Here is a 23,142-nt window from a genome sequence, read left to right on the forward strand (position 1 = left end):
TCTACAAAGGTCTCTTTAATTTTCCTGTAGGCAGTATCTGTCTTACCCCTGGTGAGACAAGCCTCTACATCCTTACATTTGTCCTCTAGCCATCCCTGCTTAGCCATTTTGCACTTCCTGTCGATCTCATTTTTGAGACGTTTGTATTCCTTTTTGCCTGCTTCATTTACTGCATTTTTATATTTTCTCCTTTGATCAATTAAGTTCAATATTTCTTCTGTTACCCAAGGATATGTACTAGCCGTCGTCTTTTTACCTACTTGATCCTCTGATGCCTTCACTACTTTATCCCTCAAAGCTACCCATTCTTCTTCTACTGTACTTCTTTCCCCCATTCCTGTCAATTGTTCCCTTATGCTCTCCTTGAAACTCTGTGGAGCCTCTGGTTTAGTCAGTTTATCCAGGTCCCATCTCCTTAAATTCCCACCTCTTTGCAGTTTCTTCAGTTTTAATCTACAGTTCATAACCAATAGACTGTGGTCAGAGTCAACATCTGCCCCTGGAAACGTCTTACAATTTAAAACCTGGTTCTTAAATCTCTGTCTTACCATTATATAATCTATCTGAAACCTGTCAGTATCTCCAGGCTTCTTCCATGTATACAACAAAGCTATGTATCGAACACCGAACTGCAGCCCTTGCCCCCTCCACCTTTTCACCAACCTCTCTCCAGGGACTGGGTTCGTTGTTAATGATCGCACAGAGGCCCTTACTAATTTACTCACTACAACCTGTCGAGTTTGCAACGATAAGAAAATTATCTTCCCCCCCCCTCCCCCTCTCATCCTCCTGTCGTGATAACTTTGAGTGTAACTTTGAATGTGGCTTAATCATCTAGTACCCTGAGTACATTAGAGGTATTTTCCTTTTGCTGCAGAATGGTGCCTGGAAGCTTCCGCCTGAAGGCACATTTGCGCGCTGATGACCCCATCTACATGATCGGTACATACAAGGTTGATGGCAAGGTGTTGGTCCTGCCCATCAAGGGAAAGGGCGCCTGCAACATCACCACCGGTAAGTTTCAGTTTCCTCAGCTGCGCACGCAGAATAAAGTAATTACTCTATACGGCAACAACCAACTTCATCAATTAACCGCCGCCCGGCGCCCCCCGTCGGAGGTTCAAGTCCTCCTCCCTCGGGCAGGGGTGTGTGTGTTGTCCTTAGCGTAATTTAGTTTAAGCTAAATTAAGTAATGTGTAAGCCTACGGACCGATGACCTTTGCAGTTTCGTCCCACAGGAACTCACCACCATCAATTAATCATCCATGCTGATTAATGAGGAGGCTCACTGTAGAGATACGGCCTTGTGTGTTTACATTTGGTCAGTACATAACATGCGAAATGCGTCTGCCAAACACGACTTTACGTGGTAATACATAATCACGCAGCACATACTGAGCTGCAGTCACTATGACCTTTTACAACAAATTAAGTTTTACAGGAGAGAGGGACACTGTTTATCTTACAGCTGCATAAGCCTGTGAATCACATAGCGGTTCGACTGGTTGTAAATGAGTTTAACTCACTGAGCGCCAGGCCCGTAGATTCTACGGACAGCGCTCCTTCCAAAAGCGCAGAGCTCGTAGGTCCTACTTGGCAGTATATTTTGTTGAGTAAAATACTTTGCGTGATGTTTTCGAGCCTCTGACTATAGATATACGATGTCTGTACTGTCACTCATTAGTTGCACGGACAGATGGCGTGAAAGTGCTTCTCGTTTTCGCGGTATTGCCTTCGTTATGAGCAATTGCTTTCGCCTGCGCATAGAGCACATCATTTGTATTCTGTGTAAGAGGATTGGCGCGCCATGGTTTATCTGATGAAGAAGTTGCCGATTTGCTGAACTTTAGAGACATTGTCGACGCTCTAGGTAGCGAGATGATTTGGACGATACAGGTGTCTTTGAAGGCAACTTGTTCAGGCACAGGACTGTTAAAATGGTGGCGGAAACTGTTTTTGCACGGCTCTTACTAGGAGTATCGAAGGCATTTTCGTTACACAATGCACTTCAGACCAAGAAAAGAACAATAATTGATTTCGTTACCAGTCCTGCCAACTGCTTCAGACAACCAAAACGGACCTGTAGAGTGAGTGACACACACATTTCCTGCAACATTTACCACCCACAATCAAAGAATATGCCTCCCGTGTATGTTACACGGCTTTCCTAATTTTACGAAAACAACGTCACGTATAGTAATATAATTTATTCATGTTGTACCAGACAGGATTTTATTATACACTCCTGGAAATTGAAATAAGAACACCGTGAATTCATTGTCCCAGGAAGGGGAAACTTTATTGACACATTCCTGGGGTCAGATACATCACATGATCACACCGACAGAACCACAGGCACATAGACACAGGCAACAGAGCATGCACAATGTCGGCACTAGTACAGTGTATATCCACCTTTCGCAGCAATGCAGGCTGCTATTCTCCCATGGAGACGATCGTAGAGATGCTGGATGTAGTCCTGTGGAACGGCTTGCCATGCCATTTCCACCTGGCGCCTCAGTTGGACCAGCGTTCGTGCTGGACGTGCAGACCGCGTGAGACGACGATTCATCCAGTCCCAAACATGCTCAATGGGGGACAGATCCGGAGATCTTGCTGGCCAGGGTAGTTGACTTACACCTTCTAGAGCACGTTGGGTGGCACGGGATACATGCGGACGTGCATTGTCCTGTTGGAACAGCAAGTTCCCTTGCCGGTCTAGGAATGGTAGAACGATGGGTTCGATGACGGTTTGGATGTACCGTGCACTATTCAGTGTCCCTTCGACGATCACCAGTGGTGTACGGCCAGTGTAGGAGATCGCTCCCCACACCATGATGCCGGGTGTTGGCCCTGTGTGCCTCGGTCGTATGCAGTCCTGATTGTGGCGCTCACCTGCACGGCGCCAAACACGCATACGACCATCATTGGCACCAAGGCAGAAGCGACTCTCATCGCTGAAGACGCCTCCATTCGTCCCTCCATTCACGCCTGTCGCGACACCACTGGAGGCGGGCTGCACGATGTTGGGGCGTGAGCGGAAGACGGCCTAACGGTGTGCGGGACCGTAGCCCAGCTTCGTGGAGACGGTTGCGAATGGTCCTCGCCGATACCCCAGGAGCAACAGTGTCCCTAATTTGCTGGGAAGTGGCGGTGCGGTCCCCTACGGCACTGCGTAGGATCCTACGGTCTTGGCGTGCATCCGTGCGTCGCTGCGGTCCGGTCCCAGGTCGACGGGCACGTGCACCTTCCGCCGACCACTGGCGACAACATCGATGTACTGTGGAGACCTCACGCCCCACGTGTTGAGCAATTCGGCGGTACGTCCACCCGGCCTCCCGCATGCCCACTATACGCCCTCGCTCAAAGTCCGTCAACTGCACATACGGTTCACGTCCACGCTGTCGCGGCATGCTACCAGTGTTAAAGACTGCGATGGAGCTCCGTATGCCACAGCAAACTGGCTGACACTGACGGCGGCGGTGCACAAATGCTGCGCAGCTAGCGCCATTCGACGGCCAACACCATTCGACGGCCAACACCGCGGTTCCTGGTGTGTCCGCTGTGCCGTGCGTGTGATCATTGCTTGTACAGCCCTCTCGCAGTGTCCGGAGCAAGTATGGTGGGTCTGACACACCGGTGTCAATGTGTTCTTTTATCCATTTCCAGGAGTGTAGTTGCATCTTAAATCAGACAAAATGGGTTTAAAGTACCGTTAATTTGGTATTTTTGTGTCCCATATCTTCCAAGATATAAATATTTTAACAGAGCTAGAACAACCTGGATTCTGCAGACATAGATAATTGTTGGGCCAGTAATGATAATGTTAACACACTGTACGGAGCACTGTCGTGTATGTTCACAACGAAAAATGAAAGAATTTTGGAAAAAAATAAAGCTGTGATCTGTCCATTACCTTCTTTCACTTTTCTATACTTCACACGACACAAGTACAGGAGCGCTTCACAACGGGGCAGTGCCGTATCTGATTTTGACCAGCCAATGGTGATCTTCAGCATGTCAGTAGATCAAAAGAAGAGAAAATGAATCACTATAGAATCTGTAAAATCAGCCCGGTAACTGGAAGAGGGGGAATGTCACAAGCTTTAATTGCCATTTCTTCACAAAACGCGTTTTCACCGCTTTTGTATTTTCAGTACTGTGTTGCCTGTCTCTAGCCTAGATTCCAGTACCAGATCACGGACAAACTGTTTCAAACATCCATTAACAGACGGCGCATAGCCTTAGTGCCAAGCAGTGCATGCCTTCTGGATTTCCAAGTGCCATGTATCAAGTTCTCCACTTAATTGATCCACATTTTGTGTGGTAAAGAGTGTGCGCGTAAACTTTTGTCTGTATCAGTAAAACGTCTTTGTAATGGAAGGGATAATTTGGCTTTCTACAATAGTAAACAAAGCACGAAAAAAGATATGTGAAAACAACGTGTGTAATCCAGGCCTTTTTTCCTCAAGATTTAGTCAGCTGGAGCTATCGATCCACTCAATATAATTCGACTACATACAAATAATGTCTTTGATTTTAGAAGTGTTGCTGAAACGTTGGTATCAATGCAGGAGTATAAGATCTCCAAGTGAAGTATGGTCAAAGTGTGTCATACTCATCTATCTCAAATATTATAATATTTTACTCTGAAACAGAAGAAACAAAAATGTCAATGTGCCCAAGAGAGGAAAGACGGTGGTTGATGTGTGGCATGCCGTGCTTCATCTGAGGGAGCACTCATGTTTATCAGTTGCTAGAGAGAACAGCCCGTTGATGATGTCGCCGTGTCTATCTGTACAGTAAATTTCGTAGCATCTGAATCCAAGAATGGAATTTTGTAAGAAACAAAAGTCGATAGTAGTGCTTTAATTGTATTATACTTTTAAAAAATTGAAAAGATATGATAAATGGTTTTTGTTAGCTAGCGTATTTTTATACTAGTTAAAACTTTAATACTGTATTCTTGTACTTGTGTTATCATAATTACGTACTGCACTTGAAAGAAAAACTTTTTATTGGCACTTGGAACCAGGTATGGCACCTAGAAGTTTCTTGATAAAGTATTTATTTTCCATTTTGTCACATTATATTCTGTGGTGATGAAGTGAGTAGGATAATTGTGTGTTCTCATTTTTTCGGAACTGTTAAGTGCACAAAGAGCTACATTGTTTTTTGATTCTTTTGACAAATGGATGGTGCGGCACTTACAAAGTTTGACATTTCCACTCTTCACTTGAACATTAGCTTTACATCATTCACTGCAGACTGTATGTTTAGGTACAGTTTTATTTTATTTGAGCATTACGTAAATATCAACCTCGCATTTTAAAATGCTCATGCGATTTGTCCCGAATAGAATTTCGAAAAGCAAGGAAAATCATTCCTTCCAAATTACGTATCAAATATGCTAGAAAAGTAAAAATCTTTGTCACGAAATGAAACACAATTGACACAAACACAAAAAAGAAATCACTGAACAATAATACGACGCTGAATAGCATCGTAGTCAGATAACGCAACACAGTTGAATCACATCATTTATAAAGCGGCAGACGGAGGGAGAAGATACGCTTTCTTTTACAGAAGTGAGTTAGCTAGACCTACTGCATTCAGACTCACATAATATCACGGTCATAATGATCAGTGGAAATACATAAAGATGGAACAGTCGAGATTGTGCTAGTGTTAATCCACAATGTCAATATGCTGCTCAGTGCAATTCAGAGAAACAGTATTTAGACAAATAAGATAGTGTGTAACATCAGTGCTAACGAATATTTACAAATTTTCATCTTTCTTTTGTGAGTCGGTAACTACAATAGAGATTACTTAATAATCTGGCCCACGACAATTAATTTTACAAACGGAAGGAATATTAAGAAATTTTCAAATTCCTTATGTGAGTTGGTAACTGCAATAGTGATTACTTAATTATCTCGCCCACGAAAATTTGTTTTACAAACGGAAACGAAGTAACAACTTCGAACACACGGATTTTACTGAGGCTCCAATGTATTCTCCAGAAGCATGGATACTGATTGAATGGATTAGGTTCACAGGCAATCTAGGGCCAGCCGGTGTGGCCGAGTGCTTCAGTCTGTAGCCGTGCGACCGCTACGCTCGCAGGAACGAATCCTGCCTCGAGCATGGATGTGTGTGATGTCCTTAGGTTAGTTAAGTTTAAGTAGTTCTAAGTTCCAGGGGACTGATTACCTCAGATGTTAAGTCCCACAGTGCTCAGAGCCTTTGAACAATTTTTGACAATCTAGCCCGTATCTAAAGCTGAAGAGGGTATTGCAGATGGTATAGAGCAAATGCAGATCTCCACTTCAGTTTCAAAATTATTAGCAAGCCATTTAAACAACACGGAATAGCTTTTATCTTCGTGGACTACTATGACAGCCCGATGAGGATTTCTAGTGTGCCTGTCGCGGTGTTCGGACAGTAAAGTTACAGGCATCTGTTCTTGTTAACTGGTGAAACTAGGCTCAAGAATCAGAATACAGAGTCGACTGCAATTTTTACCCGGCCACGTACTGGAGGAATTTACAAATATATGGTCAATGTTTCACTTCATAATTTTATGTAGATCAAATCGGACAGTCTAATTTTGTAAAATAAATAAACAGCAATATTTTAGAATGCAGCATTGTGGACTGAATCATATTGTTCGTTAACACTCACTATTATATATGCAGTTTATTGTATCTATTTTTAAACCCCATTGTCATATTCTTCAAGCAACGTCCTCAGCTAATAGCTAAGACTAGTCATTAGCTTCGACAGTTATCATCTAGTCATCAGCGAATGGGGGAGAGTACCTTTTATCGTTACCCATTGAAATTCTCATTAGACCAGATTTACCTATCTGTATATTTAATGCTTCATCCTGATCAATTTTCAAAAACAATAGGCCCCAATGTACAATCCTTTTAACCCCTCTGTTAATTCGGAGTTCCTCTGATCACCCATGAAGCACCTCCATGGAACTGGTAGAACCGCAGTTTATGGGTTTAATTGCATTAATGTAGGGCTTTGAGACACATTTAAATATCTTGGTATAATTATACCTGTGAATGGAAAGTTACTTAAAGAAATACTAGAAAAGTGAAATGTGTTATTCAACAATGAAAGTAAACCCCTTGGTGAAACAATACAGCTATAAAAGCTAAAACTCCTGTGGCTGCATACAAAACAGCAGGGGGTCTTATTATAGAGTAGAATAAGTCGTCTGTATTTAGAAGATAGTTAATGACATATCAACTATAGCAACAATAAGGATTATTAGTGTCCATGTACACACTTGTTATCTCTCTACATCCTTCTTTCGAAATGGATCTTCATATCTTTCCAGTATTCTTAGCTAGAGCAGCCTCCTTAGATTTCCTTTGCTCAGGATTCGCTATATCAGAAGACATCTATCTTACACACCTATAAATTTCTTATATATCTGCCACTGTCATTATTGTCATTGATATTTTCTTTATTATTATCACTACTATTACCACTATTAGTGACACCGAGAGAGGTAGTGTACACTGGACTCCCATTTGGAAGGACGAGGTTTCAAAACCGCGTCTGGCCATCCTCATTTGTGTTTTTCGTGATCTCCTTACATCACTCCATTCGAATGCTGGGCTGGTTCCTTGCCAGAGCACTACTTATTTATTTCCCCATCTTCGAAACAATCAGAGCGATTGCTCTGTTTTAATAATCTGAATGTCGACAGGACGTTAAACCCTGATCTTCCTTCCTTTCTACGTTTACTATTAACAGCAGGTGTAGTAATACAAATAGTGCAAATATTAACGTTATTAGTTCGTAGTCAATAATATTTACTCATATTACCACTTCAGACATTCAAACTATTTTAACACTCTTTGTCATATTCATATCGTTAGATCAGATAAATATAATTAAGTTATTAAGTATATGTACATATTAGTTAGACGTTTGGGGAAAAAGCAAGAGTCTCAAGATTATACTACGTCAGAAATGAAGAGAACCGTAAAAAGAAATGGTGAAAGTGGAAGGCAACTGAAAGTTATTCTCATAGGGCCATTTAGAACGAATGGACGAAACCAGATGAAGATGACGTGTAAGTGGATTTGAGAACGAAAAAGATATCGGGTCGATCGACTAGAAGGTAGGGGGCAGTTGTCAAAGAAGCTGTGGTTTCCATAAATCTGTAAAAGGATCATTGGGAAAACACCCGGTTTCAAGTGTAAAATTTGCAAGTAGTTTACAGCTAATGCCGATCCTCGCTTCTTAGCTGTCACAGTTACGTTCTTCCCCAAATCTCTCTCTTAGAGATTCCTGGACCTCATAATTCCTTTAACAAGTACGAATTTGAATGAGTTACCTGCTTTTCTTTCAGTGTTCTCGCTTCGGGTTCAGGTTATATTTTCGGGTATTCTGTTTTTCTGTGTCGTTATTTCAGTGCATCATAGCATCCACTTACGGCAGTGAATGACGCCCCTGTTCGTCCTTAAGTGTACATACCTTTCCGTGAGAAGGCAGCAATTAAAACATTTGGTGTAGACTGTTAATATTAGATATTATAAGTTCTAACAGATTGAGACGTATTTGAAATTGTACAGGTGACTTCATAAGACGATTATAAATAATAGAGTCGTTTTGTCTGAAGCTTCTGTGATGTGACAGTGTGTGAAAATCATCACGGTGTATGATAGTGTGATATCTGCTTGAATAAGGCCGCAAGAGACCGGTATCACGATTCATGGAATGAAGGAGATAGGAATTGTGACCAGATGTGCTGGGGTGAATGGGGTGAAGCCAGCGTAAGTTTTCTTAGTTAAGGCTGGTAGAAAGCGTGTGTATGAGTATGGATTTAGTGGTTGTTGAGTGAGAGTTGGCTGAAGTTTCAGAAGGGATAAATGGATAAAGCTTGGGGGTGAACAGAATGTGGATGATGGTGCAATGGTACAGCAGGATACATAGATGGCTTATTAATGGCTGGAATACGGAGTCGGGGCATTTTAGTCAAGGTTTCAAGGCGCCCAAGTACGAGTAGAAGGCATGGGAAATGGATTTCTTAATATGGGTTACGATTCTAGATTGTAAGCATATGTAGTAAGGTAGACGAAGGGCACAACTTGCGTTTGAATAAGTGGCTTACGGAATCCTCAGAAATTATGGGTCAAGATCAAGTATGATCGCCTAACTGCGATTTTCATATCTTAACCATTGCACTACATTAAACTCTTGCTAATAAGGTCCTCAGTGGTCCGACCCTTCAGTAATCCGGCACACTTCCAGCTTCTATTCGTTCAACCTGAAATAACGCCTGCAAAAATGAAATTTCGTCTGCAACAATGTTGTTAGTTAATTACAATGTTTCACGTTCCTGTAAACTTTGAAATTGTGGCTTTTCTTGCAGATCATTATCATGGCTTCTAAAAGGAAACACGTTATTCTAGACTTCAAGCAGAAACTCGATATTAGATATAAACTGAACTGAGGTTCGTCACAGAATATCATTGTTGCCGGCAACTATTTACGACCAAACTTCAGCAGAAAAGAGGCATTCATAAGGTCAAAGGAAAGTTACGATGAAACTGATGAATAAGATGACATAGGAGGAGAGAACATCAGGATATCTCAGACTGCTAGTGCTGGAGTCGTCTTCCTGGAGTACATTATGTAACAGTCAAAAACACATGACAGGACCAATGAAATGCTTGTAAAGCCGTTGTGTGATAAAGCATACTACCACCGCATATATCATCATGGTGACAACTAAAATTTTGGGACATGTTCCATAGTGAATGTCGAGTGAAACTAATATGCATATACACACTCAAGGACTAAACGTTTTCTGTCAAATTGAATGTATCTTTGATTTGATAAAGTACAATCTCAATTTGTTTATGCAAAATTTTAGACACCTTCAATAATCCGGCACTTCCGCTAATCCGGCACCCATATGTGCAAGGAATGGCCGGTGTAGCATGAATATAGGGTATTTTGTTTGGAGGGCATACACAATGATTTCCTGTCAGGAAGGTCGCAGTTCGTTATAATAGACGGCAAATCATCGAGTTAAACTCAAGTGATATCAGGTGTTCCCCAGAGAAGCGTTCTGGGACCCCTGCTGTTCCTGATCTATATAAATGACCTGGGTGACAATCTGAGCAGTCCTCTTAGGTTGTTCGCAGCTGATGCTGTAATTTACCGTCTAGTAAGGTCATCTGAAGACCAGTGTCAGTTGCAAAGTGATTTAGAAAAGATTGCTGTATGGTGTGGCAGGTGGCAGTTGACGCTAAATAACGAAAAGTGTGAGGTCATCCACATGAGTTCCAAAAGAAATCCATTGGAATTCGATTACTCGATAAATAGTACAATTCTCAAGGCTGTCAATTCAACTAAGTACCTGGGTGTTAAAATTACGAACAACTTCAGTTGGAAAGACCACATAGATAATATTGTGGGGAAGGCGAGCCAAAGGTTGCGTTTCATTGGCAGGACACTTAGAAGATGCAACAAGTCCACTAAAGAGATAGCTTACGCTACACTCGTTCGTCCTCTGTTAGAATATTGCTGCGCGGTGTGGGATCCTTACCAGGTGGGGTTGACGGAGGACATCGAAAGGGTGCAGAGAGAGAGAGGGGGGGGGGGGGGGAGAGTGTGGCAGATATGATACGCGAGTTGGGATGGAAGTCTTTAAAGCAAAGACTTTTTCGTCGCGGCGAGATCTATTTACGAAATTTCAGCCACCAGATTTCTCTTCCGAATGCGAAAATATGTTGTTGAGCCCAACCTACATAGGTAGGAATGATCATCAAAATAAGATAAGAGAAATTAGAGCTCGAACTGAAATGTTTAGTTGTTCGTTTTTCCCGCGCGCTGTTCGGCAGTGGAATGGTAGAGAGATAGTATGATTGTGGTTCGATGAACACTCTGCCAAGCACTTAAATGCGAATTGCAGAGTAATCATGTAGATGTAGATGTAGATGTAGATGATGAAGTTTTCCAAACAGATTATAAGTGCAAAAATTAGTTGTCCTGAAGACAAACTTTCTAAAGATGGTCGAAACACCGGTTTTAATAGTGCTTTTAGTTTCAGAATTACAAAGCTCTGCACCCATAAGGGTGTTATTGAAATAGATGATAAGATTTGTCTAACATTATTAAACCGTGTGATATACTGTTTACAATTAGTGTAATTCCTTTTCAGTCATGTAGTTTCGATACCTCGTTCAACGTTTCTATAAACAGAGGGACTGATTTTGATCTCCTCTGCCATGGATAACGTAAATCAGACTTCTTATACATATATAAGTAAGGAGACCTTCGTGGATATGAGGGATATCAAAAAATACAATAATATGTACCCTATGATTTAATTTTCATTCCTCAACATGTTGGTGAAGAGGCCCTGAAGTATTTGAGACAAATAAACTCTAATTAATTTTCGTCCGCAGTCGAATAAAATAGTCGCCACAAGCAGGAAACAATATATGAGCAAATTAAATAACCTTACGGCTATTGCAGTCACACGTTGTCAAACGAAGAGAATTCTCAGTGGATAGTGCTGAAATTAAAATCTTCAGAATCCAGATATAGCACGGAACTCACTTTATGGTATTTTAAACAAAATTAGTCCATTTACGACTTTCGTTGTTAAAATGTAAGGAGCTGACCACAAATAAATCATTCAGTATCACTATAAATCGTAATTTATTATGGTCGCTAGCATTATACTAAAAAAGTGTGCTCCTGAATGATGGACAATTCCTGTACTGAATAAATTTATTTTCTATCCTGAAATAGAACTTCTTTATTTTTAGTACTGTGTCTGTTAACTGAGGTCTAGATTTGAAAATGGGAAGAATTATTAACGAATTTTTCCTTTAGGACTGTAGACACTGATATGCAGTAGGCGGTACAGGCGGTTCTTTTGTACTTCATTGTTGAATTCACATCACAAATAAGGGGGCTAGGGAAATCGTTACCTTAGATGGAGGAGGTACCCAAAATTGACTATCGTCATGAAATTAAAATGAGCAAACAGAGTCAGCTTTGTTTAGTTTCAAATCGCCTGCTTCTATCAACTTCTGCACTGCAAATAAATGTTTCGTTAGCTGTTTTAGTACGTTCCACGCAAGTGAATTTACTATCAAATATTGCTCACAAAAACTCATAGTACCTACGTTTTCTTCCATTCTACCATATAATGCATATGCTAGGAAGAAGCCACTCACCACTCCACCCATAAATTCTTTCCAAGTCATGGTGAGAATGAATGAACTACAATATTTTGTCAATGTCAAAAAATTTTGTACCCGGCGCATGTAGAAATTTATCTTGATACTAATACTGACTGATGATGTAAATATGCAGAAAAAGGATGAAACCTAGCTAAAACAATCGTTCAGTTACTTAAGGCAATCACTTCGAACAACAATTCAGCTCAAGTAATTGGGCATTTCAAGTCCTACGTCAAATGTATCTTCTTACAACTGCATTATTCTTTTGCAGTCGGTTTACAAGCTGATTTGGAGATGTGGGGAGAGCCTTTGGAGCGAGATGGAGAAGTGTACTGGAATATCACGAACTTCACAGTCAAGATGGATCTTCCAAAGGTCTACTTACATCTTGACAACCTTTTCAACGGGGACAAAGTATTGGGTAAGTTGCCAATATTTACTTGTAAAATGACTTTCTGCAACTGTATTAATCGGTCAATAAAACGAAAACAAAATCGGTTTATTGAAAGAGTTACGTGTGGGATCATATCAGCACAAATTACGAACAACGACCGAACGTAATAGCATATTTAACCGATAATTAGTAATCAGTTGGATGTGATGTACTTTAATATAGCGGGAAGCGATGAGCTAAATTACTATTGACTTATCGAAAAGCAAGGGTTGATTATAATGCATTGACGACGTGAAATGGAGAATGACCAGTTCCCTCTACTGGAACCCTCATAACTGTAACTCATTCCATGCGTTGACTGCGCTGCGTACGGGTAACATCAGTAGATACGTAGCCAAACAAAACTGTCTGTACTGCGTGCCGTTTCAAAGTTCCTGGCTAGCAAAACTACCTGTATTATCACCACGTTTAATATCACTACAATAATTATTTAGTAGTGTTAAATATCATCGGTGCACTTGTCGCATTAAATGCCTGTAAAAATCCAATCTCCGACAGTATCCACCATTGCCTTCGCTTCGAAATTAACTGTTGGCGAAGAGTAACAGAATTAGACAGACATAATGAAGTAGTACCGGTACTAGTGCCTACTGCGATCACTGGTTACATGGGAGCCAAGGATGAAACATCATCCTTCACAATGTAAAGTGTGTGTACGTATATCTCTGCATTGCGTATTGTATGTTACAGCAACATCAGTTGCCAAACGTCTTCAGTATAATGCTCGAAGACAGTCTTTAATGTTACGTTTATTTGCCCTGTTTTCATACATTTATTTTCAGTAACAGCAGTGGCCAATAATTATTACAGATGCAAATCGAAAAACGTAAAACGAAGAAAATTTACTTTTCATAGGTACATACCGCATAGGTCCCCTTATAGCTATCATTTATTTAAAATCTCTTGAAGAACTCGAGACACAATGTAACATAGTTAATACTGTAAGAGTAATTTGTATGGCTGTATCATGAGATACTGATGAAACAAGTGTTAGATACGTTCGGTAGTGTAAGAGTATGTTGGCAATCTATGCGCTGAATGTGTCCCCGTTTCGAACAGTTTTCAGTGTAGATGAAATTATATAGATATAGTGACAATAAATGTGAAGCACGCAGAAGAGGAGGAGGAAATGAAACGGGGCTGTACACGTATAGAGGATATCTGACGTTAACTCAGTGATCGAATGAAATTCTGCCAGTGTGAGCACACTTGTCAGTATAAAGTTGCGCCCCTTTCTGGCCTGCTTGTATGATGTGATTCGTTTTGGGAGGGCATCGTAAAGGCATTATATCCTCTCCTGAGCCTCCGCAATTTGTCCATGATATCATGGTGCACAGAGGCAGAGTTGACATACAAACTGGTCCCACACATGCTGTATTGGGAAAACATCCGGGTATCTTACTGGCTACAGTTCATAGAGACACGTGGCACGTGTGTCGACTATTGTCCTGTTGAAAAATGTCACAATGATACTGTCACATGGAAGGTAACACACGATCATACCCGTGATGTGCGCTATACGAACAGTGTTCCCTCTGTCACTACTGCCCTTGACCTAAAGTCATACGCGATGGCTTCCCACATCATGAAAGAAGGAGTAATAACGCTGTGCATTTTCAAAACATTAGTCGTTGACGATGGACATCCGGGGTAGTATATACCAGCTCTTCTGTACTGGACGCTATGCAATGCCATTTATAAGCAGTCCATCCACCCTAAAATAGCGATGACTATTCCTTCTTTCCCTGTAACAAAAAAGATTTGCTACATATAATCTGTAAAAATTGTCAAAAGCAGGCAAAAGACCTTGCAGCTATATGCACAAAACTTAAGGCGAATTCATTGCACATGTTGAACCAAAGTGTTAAGATGCCTACGAAATTTATATACAGAACCCACAGAAGTTTTCATTGTGACCTGTGTGTGTGAGTGATGTAATGACAAAGCGCTAACGGTTACGCGAAAACCGTTCGATGTACTATTCTCACTTGAAGGGACAAACGTCATTGGATAGTTCTTAATATCGAGTTGGACCTCCTTTTACCCGGCGTAATGCAGCAATTTGACGTGGTCTCTATTCAACAAGTAGTTTGGATTATTGAGGCATGCTGCCTTTATATAACCGTTCATTACTGCGAAAGTGCTTTTGGTACAGGATTTTGTGCAGGATCTGACCTCTCGGTTACATCCTGTTAATGAGCGATAGGATTCTTGTTGGGCGATTTGGCTGGCCAACCATTCGCTCGAATTGTATAAAATATTCTTAAAACCCATCGAGAACTACTGTGGGCTGGTGACATGGCACATTGTAATCAGCAAAAATTGCATCTTTGTCTGGAAACATGAAGTTCATGAAAGGCTGCACATTGTCTACAAGTAGCTGAACATAACTATTTTTAGTAAATTATCTGTTCAGTTTGACCAGAGGACCGGGTCCATTCCACGTAAACACAGCCCATTCCATTATGGGACTTCCACCAGCTTATACAGTGCCTTGTCAACAACTTGGGTCCATGACTTCGCGGGGTCTGCGCTATACTCTAACCTTAGCATGAGTTCTTACCAACTAAAATCCGGACTTACCTGACCAGGCCCTGGTTTAACAGTCGTCTAGGGTGCAACCGATATGGTCACGAGTCCAGGAGAGGCGGTGCAGGCGATGTCATGCTGTTAGCAGAGGCATTCGCACGTACTACATTGATTCCTGCGTTGTCTCACTCACTGTTGCTTGGCTTTTACCACTGACACCTCTACACAAACGCCACTGCGCTCCGCCGTTTTGTGAAGGCCGTCGCCCACTCCGTTGTCCATAGTGAGAGGTAATGCAAGAAATGTGGTATTCTCGGCGCACTCTTGACACTGTGGATTTCCTAATATACTAACTTTGCTAATGATCTCCGAAATGGAATTTTCCAAGCGTCTAGCTCCAACCACCACTCAGCGTTCAAAATCTATTAATTCCCATCGTGCGGTCAGTAGTCACGTTCGAAACCTTTTCACGTGAATCATCTGACTACATATGTCACCCCTCTCAAAGAACTGCCGTTTTATCCCTTGTACACACGATACTACCGCAATCTGTATATGTGCCTACTGGTATACCACGACTTTTGTCATCTCTTTGTATACTGCCAACAAAATTTCTGTTCTGTCCATATGAGGGCTCACTTAGTCATTCCTATGCAAAGTGTATAATCCGGGAAATATTACTTTTCATTATCTATGTAACGGCATTTCTGACATATCTGGCGTGGGATTTGAGGGTAAAGCCCAAGTACTTATTATACGCACCTCCAAACTGCAGTGACGGAGAACGTAGATAACACACTAGCAAATTTTGAACAGCCGTCGAGACATCCCGAATATAAGCACATGGAGCACACTCATTATCAGTGGGCATCCACAATGCTGGTCTGTACCTTCTGCAAATAATACTAGGTTGTTACTAAGCTATTAAGCAAAATACCTTTTATACCAGGAAAGACAACCTAAAACGATAGCAGAAAGCGTCTACAAAGTTTCAAAGGTATGTGAGAGGTCCTGGAAAGCATAAGACCTAAGTCACAAAGTGAAACTATTGGTATGTCCCATTCGGTTGTCACTGCTCACAATGTTAAACGTGTTTAGATCCACGTCTGGCAATCTGAATCTGGCAGTCTTAAGCTACATTTTGTTACAGAAGAAAGAAAGAGTCGTTCTAGTAGCACGACCTTGGAATCAAGGCTATTGTAATCCTTTTTATATTCTTTCGAAGTTTATCTAACGTTCAGTAGGATTAGTAGTACGGAACTGCATATATATTAATTTTATCAAATCCTGATGGAGAATACGGCACACACTGAGTTTCTCATCATAAAAACAATTTACATCTCAACTGTTGTTAGATTCATTTATCTCACATTTATGATGTCGGCGTGTGTCCCTTTATCAAATGATAACGCTAATAACATACAATTCGCTGAAAATTATTTTAGTCCAGGAGACACAATACATTCAAATATTTCTTGAACAATGGTTCTTTTTTTCAAGTTTACCTCTTCATACCTCAACAAGCAGTGTAGCAGTACACAGTTGTGTGGTTAATAGGACAAATTTCATTTCGTCTGCATAAGAATAAATAAAGTTCTTGTCATTCGTATAAAGGGAGGTTCTAAAACGTCGCTACAAACAAGAAAAACTGAAAGTATTATATCTATAATAATAATTATTATTAGTTCGCAGCTCCTGGTCTTGCGGTAGCGTTCTCGCTTCCCGCGCACAGGGTCCCGGGTTCGATTCCCGGCGGGGCCAAAGATTTTCTCTGCCTCGTGAAGACTGTGTGTTGTGTGTCTTTCATCATCATTTCATCCCCATCGACACGCAAGTCGCCGAAGTGGCGTCAACTCGAAACACTTGCACCAGGCGAGCGGTCTACCCGACGGGGGGCCCTAGCAACACGGCATTTTCATTGTTATTAATTTAGACGAAAAGGTAGTAGAAACAGAGCAGGAGGAAGATCAGTTTAGATTCCGAAAGAATGTAAACACACACGAGCAATTCAGATTCTGCGACTTTTTTTAGAAGACAGACTAAAGAGTGAGAAATCTGATTTCATGGCAGTTGCTGATTTAGAGAAACGTTTTAGACAATGTTTACTGTGATGCAAAGCCAGAAATTCGGAAACCAGCAGGGATAAAATTCAGAAAGCATACTGCTGTTGTAAGAGTAGAAGGACACGAAAGAGAGGGGAGTGAGAAAGAGCTGTGGCCTATTCACGATGTTATTGGTTCTATACATTGGACAGACGGTGAATGGGACCGAGGATGATCTCACAAACGAAATAAAATTTCAGGGACAACATATAAAACCTTTCAGGTTTACCAGTGACAGTGCAATTCCGTTACAGACGGCAAAGCAGTTATAGAACAGCTGATGGTAGTAAGTAATTGTGTAGTCAGGAATTACAAGAATATCACCAAGAAAAGCGAAACCAGGATAATGGAATGTAGTCGAATTAAATCAGGTGAAGCTCAGGGAATGAGACTAGTGATTAAAACACTGAAAGAAGTAGATTAGCTCTGCAAATTGGGCAGTAAAAAACTGTAAGTGGTCAAAGTAGAGAGAAAATAAAATGAAGACTGGCAATAGAGAGAAGCATACTTCTGGAGAAGACAAATCTGATTGTATAAAATGTAAATGTAAATCTGAAGCAGTCTTTTCTGTCGGTAGTTGTATAGCGTGGCCTTATATCGCAGTGAAGTGTGGATGGTAAACAGTTTATACAAAAAGAGAATAGAAGGTTTTGTAACATGATATGTAAAAAAAATGCTGAAACGTAGATGCACAGGTCGGGTAACCAATGAGGAAGTTTCGCAGCAAATAGGGAAAGAAAGAAACTTCTGGTACAACCTGATAAAAAGAAAGGATTGGTTGACGGGACGCATTCTTATCTACATTTTCTCACATTCCCAGCAGCTGAGGTAATAAACACCATATTGTTGCTATTTGTCTTGTTTTGGTTAAAATTTTGGGATATGTTTTTATTATGATCAGTTCATTTTGTATGAAATACTTATTTTTTACTATATTAGCTATTTCAACGCGAGTTTTTTGTTCAGTGTCGTTTGGTAATCCGTGAACCTGTAATTGTGTTACTTAATTTATTTATGTTACCATCTATACCTATTTTGTCAGAGAGCCTGCATGTTTCTGCTAGCGCCGGCCGGAGTGGTCGTGCGGTTCTGGGCGCTACAGTCTGGAACCGTGCGACCGCTGCGGTCACAGGTTCGAATCCTGCCTCGGGCATGGATGTGTGTGATGTCCTTAGGTTAGTTGGGTTTAAGTAGTTCTAAGTTCTAGGGGACTGATGACCTCAGCAATTAAGTCCCATAGTGCTCAGAGCCATTTTGTTTCTGCTAGCGTTTTTTGGTTAGTTTGTTTCATATTTTACGGTTAGGGGGTCCTACTGAATATGTTTAATCTGGATTGGACTGCCGTTTGTACTTCTGTCGGTGGTTTAAGCTTGCATCTATTACTGCGTCTTTTGTTGTGGGAATCTGTGTATCTCAAAGACATGATCGTGATGGTCCGCTCTACTGGTTATACCCAGGAAGTTCAGTTTGTTTCATGTTCTACTGGTATTGTAAAAATTAATGTGCTTATATATTTAATGAATGTTTCTCCTTAGTTATTGTATCCGGGTTGTTTCACCTACTATGCGTAATATGTCTTCAGCGTATGTGTTTCAATAACGGATGTTATGCTGATACAACTTCTACTACTAGTTATTCTACCTGATTAATGAAGATACCGACTAATATTCATGTAAAGGAATAATCAGTTTCGTAGTGGAGGGAAGTGTGGGTGAGGAGGTCAAGCCTTGAGTACAGTAAGCAGGTTCGAGTAGAAGCAGGCTACAGGATATACGCATAGATGAAGAGGCTTGGAAAGGATGGAGTAGTGTGGAGACGTACATCAAACCTATCTTTGTACTGAAGACCTCAACAACATTTCGCTTGGAAAGGGCACACACGTGTAAACTGTGAGATAAAAAAATGACTTAGTAACAATCCAGGCGGAACACGTTGTTGTCTCTGAAACTGTTAAGACAATGTACACAAGTCATTATAAGGTAATATTGATAGCTGTTACGTGTTCTATTGCAGGAGAGAACATGAACAAGTTTTTGAACGAGAACGTGGACCTGGTGGTGGAGGAACTGAAGCCGGCGATTGAAATGGCACTGGCAGCCACGGATATGGACGTGGCGAGGCGACTGTTCAGCAAGGTGCCCTACAACTCCATCTTCCCCCCTTCGTGAGCGCGGTCGGCAGCGCGCCACCCAGTTACTGCTGGAGCAGTGCGGAGTGTCTCATTGCACCCACCACCACCAAAGCAATTCGCACTGTATGCTCTTGCACACTGGCTTTAGTAAATTCTTCACTCTAATTAACTGTTTTTATTAATGTTTTCTGAGCCTACCGAAAACAAATAAATACTTGGCAATCGCTTATCACCTTGCACATATTGTGAATACGGTTGAAAAGTAATTATCAACAGATTTTATAGCATACGACAGAAGGCTCTCATAGATGGAAATTTGTATCAAGTATCTTGCTATTCCGAGGTGAGTACTAGAGGACTGCAATCTCATGCCCTTCCTGTGTGAAGTTTACTCGGCTGCGGTGTGTGTGTGTGTGTGTGTGTGTGTGTGTGTGTGTGTCTGTGGGTGCGTGAAGAGAGAGAAAGAGAGAGAGAGAGAGAGAGAGAGAGAGAGAAGACGAACAGACTTCTCACAGCTTGGCGCAAGTTGCTGGAGATTGCAGCCGCTACCTCGCCACACGCGAACGGTTTCTTTGATGGTCCAGAGCAGCGCACCAGTTCCGCGGACATCTATCACGGATTCTACCTATCGATTGGTCCCGTCGATTTTAACTAGGTTAGTTAACGGGAACAAATCGATAGGTAGAATCCGTGGAAGATGTTCGCGGAACTAGGTTAGTTAAAATCGACGGGAACAAATCGATAGGTAGAATCCGTGGAAGATGTCCGCGGAACTGGTGCGCTGCTCTGGACCATCAAAGAAACCTTTCGCGTGTGGCGAGGTAGCGGCTTCAATCTCCAGCAACTTGCGCCAAGCTGTGCGAAGTCTGTTCGTCTTCTCTCTCTCATTCTCTCTCTCTCTCTCTCTCTCTCTCTCTCTCTCTCTTCACACACCCACACCCACCCACCCACACACACACACACACACACACACACACACACACACACACACCTGCAGTTTGTAGGCCCCACCCATCGGATCTAGTCCCCAGATGTGCCCGGAGACTGGATCGTATCGTGTGTGGGGCAAATCTTCGGTGTTTTGCAAGTTATCCGCGGTTTCAGGACTGTACTGCATGATTAACAGGGGAGTGGTCGCAGGAGACTGATTTCATCAGTTGCTACTCTGTCCCGTGGAAAGTAAGCCACAAAGCGCAGCGTTTCTAACCCTTTGCTGTAGTACATTTTCAGATACAGCGGATTTTGAAATACATTCCTATCTTGGAGAGAAAGTTAGTATGGGCATTGGCAGGAAACAATTGTGACAATCGCCAAATGATCATACAATTTTCGAAGAAAAGTCATACAGAATGGTGAAGAAATGGATTGCAGAAAATCAACATTCCAATTGTATGGGTATCATTCAGCGGCTCACAGATCGGCGCGACGACTGAAAGGAATAGTTAAGAATGAGTTAGTAAAGTTTTAGGTAAGTACAATTCATTTTTGTCAGCACTCGGTAATCTGCAAGAAATATGTACTGCAGCATATGAGAATAGCACTCAAAGTAAAGGGTCAGTGAAATGAAAACGAGACAAATGAAATAAACGTAAGTAAAGTGTTTGTTATTTCATAAGTTATTTCTAAAAGACTTGGCAGGAATGTAGCTAGTGTACATGATTAATGGCAGCAGTGGTCAGAGAATGTACGGTCTCAAGAAGACCGGCCTCTGGATGGCCACTTGGGGCTGCAGAGAGGGGAGACCATCGTGTTCGACACACCTGGCACACCGTAGTGCATAATACGGCGCCACTGTGACGCAGTGAAATGTTACAAAACGGTGACTTCAAGGACTGCTTCGATCTGGATGGCCGTAGCGTGCATTCCACTGACAGCAAACCACTATCTTTCGCGACTTCAGTGGTGCCAAGTGAAAGCTCATTGGGGGTCAGGTTGGAGGTCTGTTGTGTTTTCTGATGAAAGCTGTTGCAGCTTCGCTGTCAACGATGGCCGTGTGTTGGTTAGAAAAAGGCCAGCTGAATGCCTACAACAAAACTGTCTGCGGGCTGGGCTCACTGAACCTAAACGTGTAGTCATGGTCCGGGGTGCGATTACGTTTGCATGACTGTAGAAGCACTATCGCAACCATCCCACGTACCCTGACTGCGGATTTGTACGTCAAGCTGATGATTCGACCTGTTGTGCTGCCATTCATGAATAGAACCAGGGGGCGCTGTCTAACATTATAACGCTCGCCAGGTAGTGCTGTTTTAACACAACATGCTCTACGTAGTGGCAACATGTTGCCTTGGGCTACTCGATCACCATCTCTGTCTCGAGTCCAACACATATGGGACGTCATCGAACGACAAATCAAGCGTCATCCACAGACAACATTAACTGTCCCTTTACCGATCGACATAATGCAACAGGCATGTACCACCTCCATCCCACCAACTGACCTCCAGCACATGTACAACACTATGCATGTACGTTTGCATTTCGCGGTTTCATTAACCTGTCATCTTGCAGTAATAATCGCTTACATATTTCACCTAGACGTATGTACTACCTAAATTTCATTACTCTGCTTTAATAACTTTCTGGAGTTGTTATTTTTTCCAGTCATTATAGACTCGTGAAACTGTAATCAATGAATACGTCAAATTAAATCTGCTTACCACTCAATGCTTGCCGGAAGGAAAATAAGTGCTGTTTTTACTTACTGCACTTTGGTCTAATTTCTCTTTAGATCAAGATATCAAGTATTCCGTAGTTCGGCACTGTAATCGATCTAGTTTCCTTCTGACTTGCAGCACTGCCCGTTTTCTGGCGCAGAACGCAGATGAGTAAAGCATCGCTAACGTTTACTTACGTTCTTCGAATTAAACGTATGTTTTTGAATTTTGTGTGTGTAGAATCACCAATATTTGTTCGAGTCTGCTTTCCTGAAAAAAACATTTTCTTCTTCTGTATGTTGCTACACCTGTACTATGCCGGTGTATTTGAATGGGGTCAAGAGGTAGTGTCGAAGCTGATGACGGACGTACAAATGGAAGGGGGAAAGAGACGACTACAAAACCGTGAACACTGAACGCAAAAGAAATGAAAGTTACAGTTTAGATATGATGAAATGTTCGAGGGTGAAGTTAGAAGTAATATATAAGGAAATAGCAGAGACAGATACAGAGAGAGAGAGAGAGAGAGAGAGAGCGAGAGAGAGAGGAGAGAGAGAGAGAGAGAGAGAGAGAGAGAGAGAGAGAGAGGGAGGGGGGAAAGAGAGATTGAGAGAGAGACAGAGAAAGAGACAGATAGTAGAGAGGGAGTAACGATGCTCAATCAGGTAATATGTTCAATTATTTTGTATATTCTTTGATTCCCAACGTTTTTTCGTTCTTTAGCCAGCCGTTTGTTGTGTTAACATTTTGTGTATATCGTACCTTTCATGATATGTGAGATGTTTGCTTTTACCGATCTTTAGTGAGATCACAGTTTTTTCTATTGTGCTTCTTCTTGGCTTGTGACGTTTCTATCTAAAGTCGTCTGCAAATGTAGAATGACTCGTAATGTATATCCATGCCCTGATGTGTTCCTTGTACCCTGTGTCAAAGGTACTGCCATTCATCCTTATGTAAATTTTCTCACATTCACAGCAGTTGAGGTAATAAGCACCGTATTGTTGCTATTTGTCTTGTTTTGTTACAATTTTGGGAT

General features: G+C 41.7%; 1 protein-coding gene across 1 annotated transcript in view; it reads left to right on the plus strand.

The window, feature by feature from the left end:
• LOC124545145 (protein takeout-like) overlaps positions 1-19,614 on the plus strand; it is a 66,586-nt gene extending 46,972 nt beyond the window's left edge. Inside the window, exons 4-6 of the mRNA XM_047123975.1 lie at positions 878-1,014; positions 12,505-12,654; positions 19,332-19,614. Of these exons, the coding sequence (XP_046979931.1) occupies positions 878-1,014; positions 12,505-12,654; positions 19,332-19,486 (442 nt within the window). The 3' untranslated portion in view covers positions 19,487-19,614. The remainder of the gene's footprint in view (positions 1-877; positions 1,015-12,504; positions 12,655-19,331) is intronic.
• The last annotated feature ends 3,528 nt before the right edge of the window (positions 19,615-23,142 follow it).

Source organism: Schistocerca americana, chromosome 8 (genome assembly GCF_021461395.2).
Source record: "Schistocerca americana isolate TAMUIC-IGC-003095 chromosome 8, iqSchAmer2.1, whole genome shotgun sequence".
Lineage (NCBI taxonomy): Eukaryota > Metazoa > Arthropoda > Insecta > Orthoptera > Acrididae > Schistocerca > Schistocerca americana.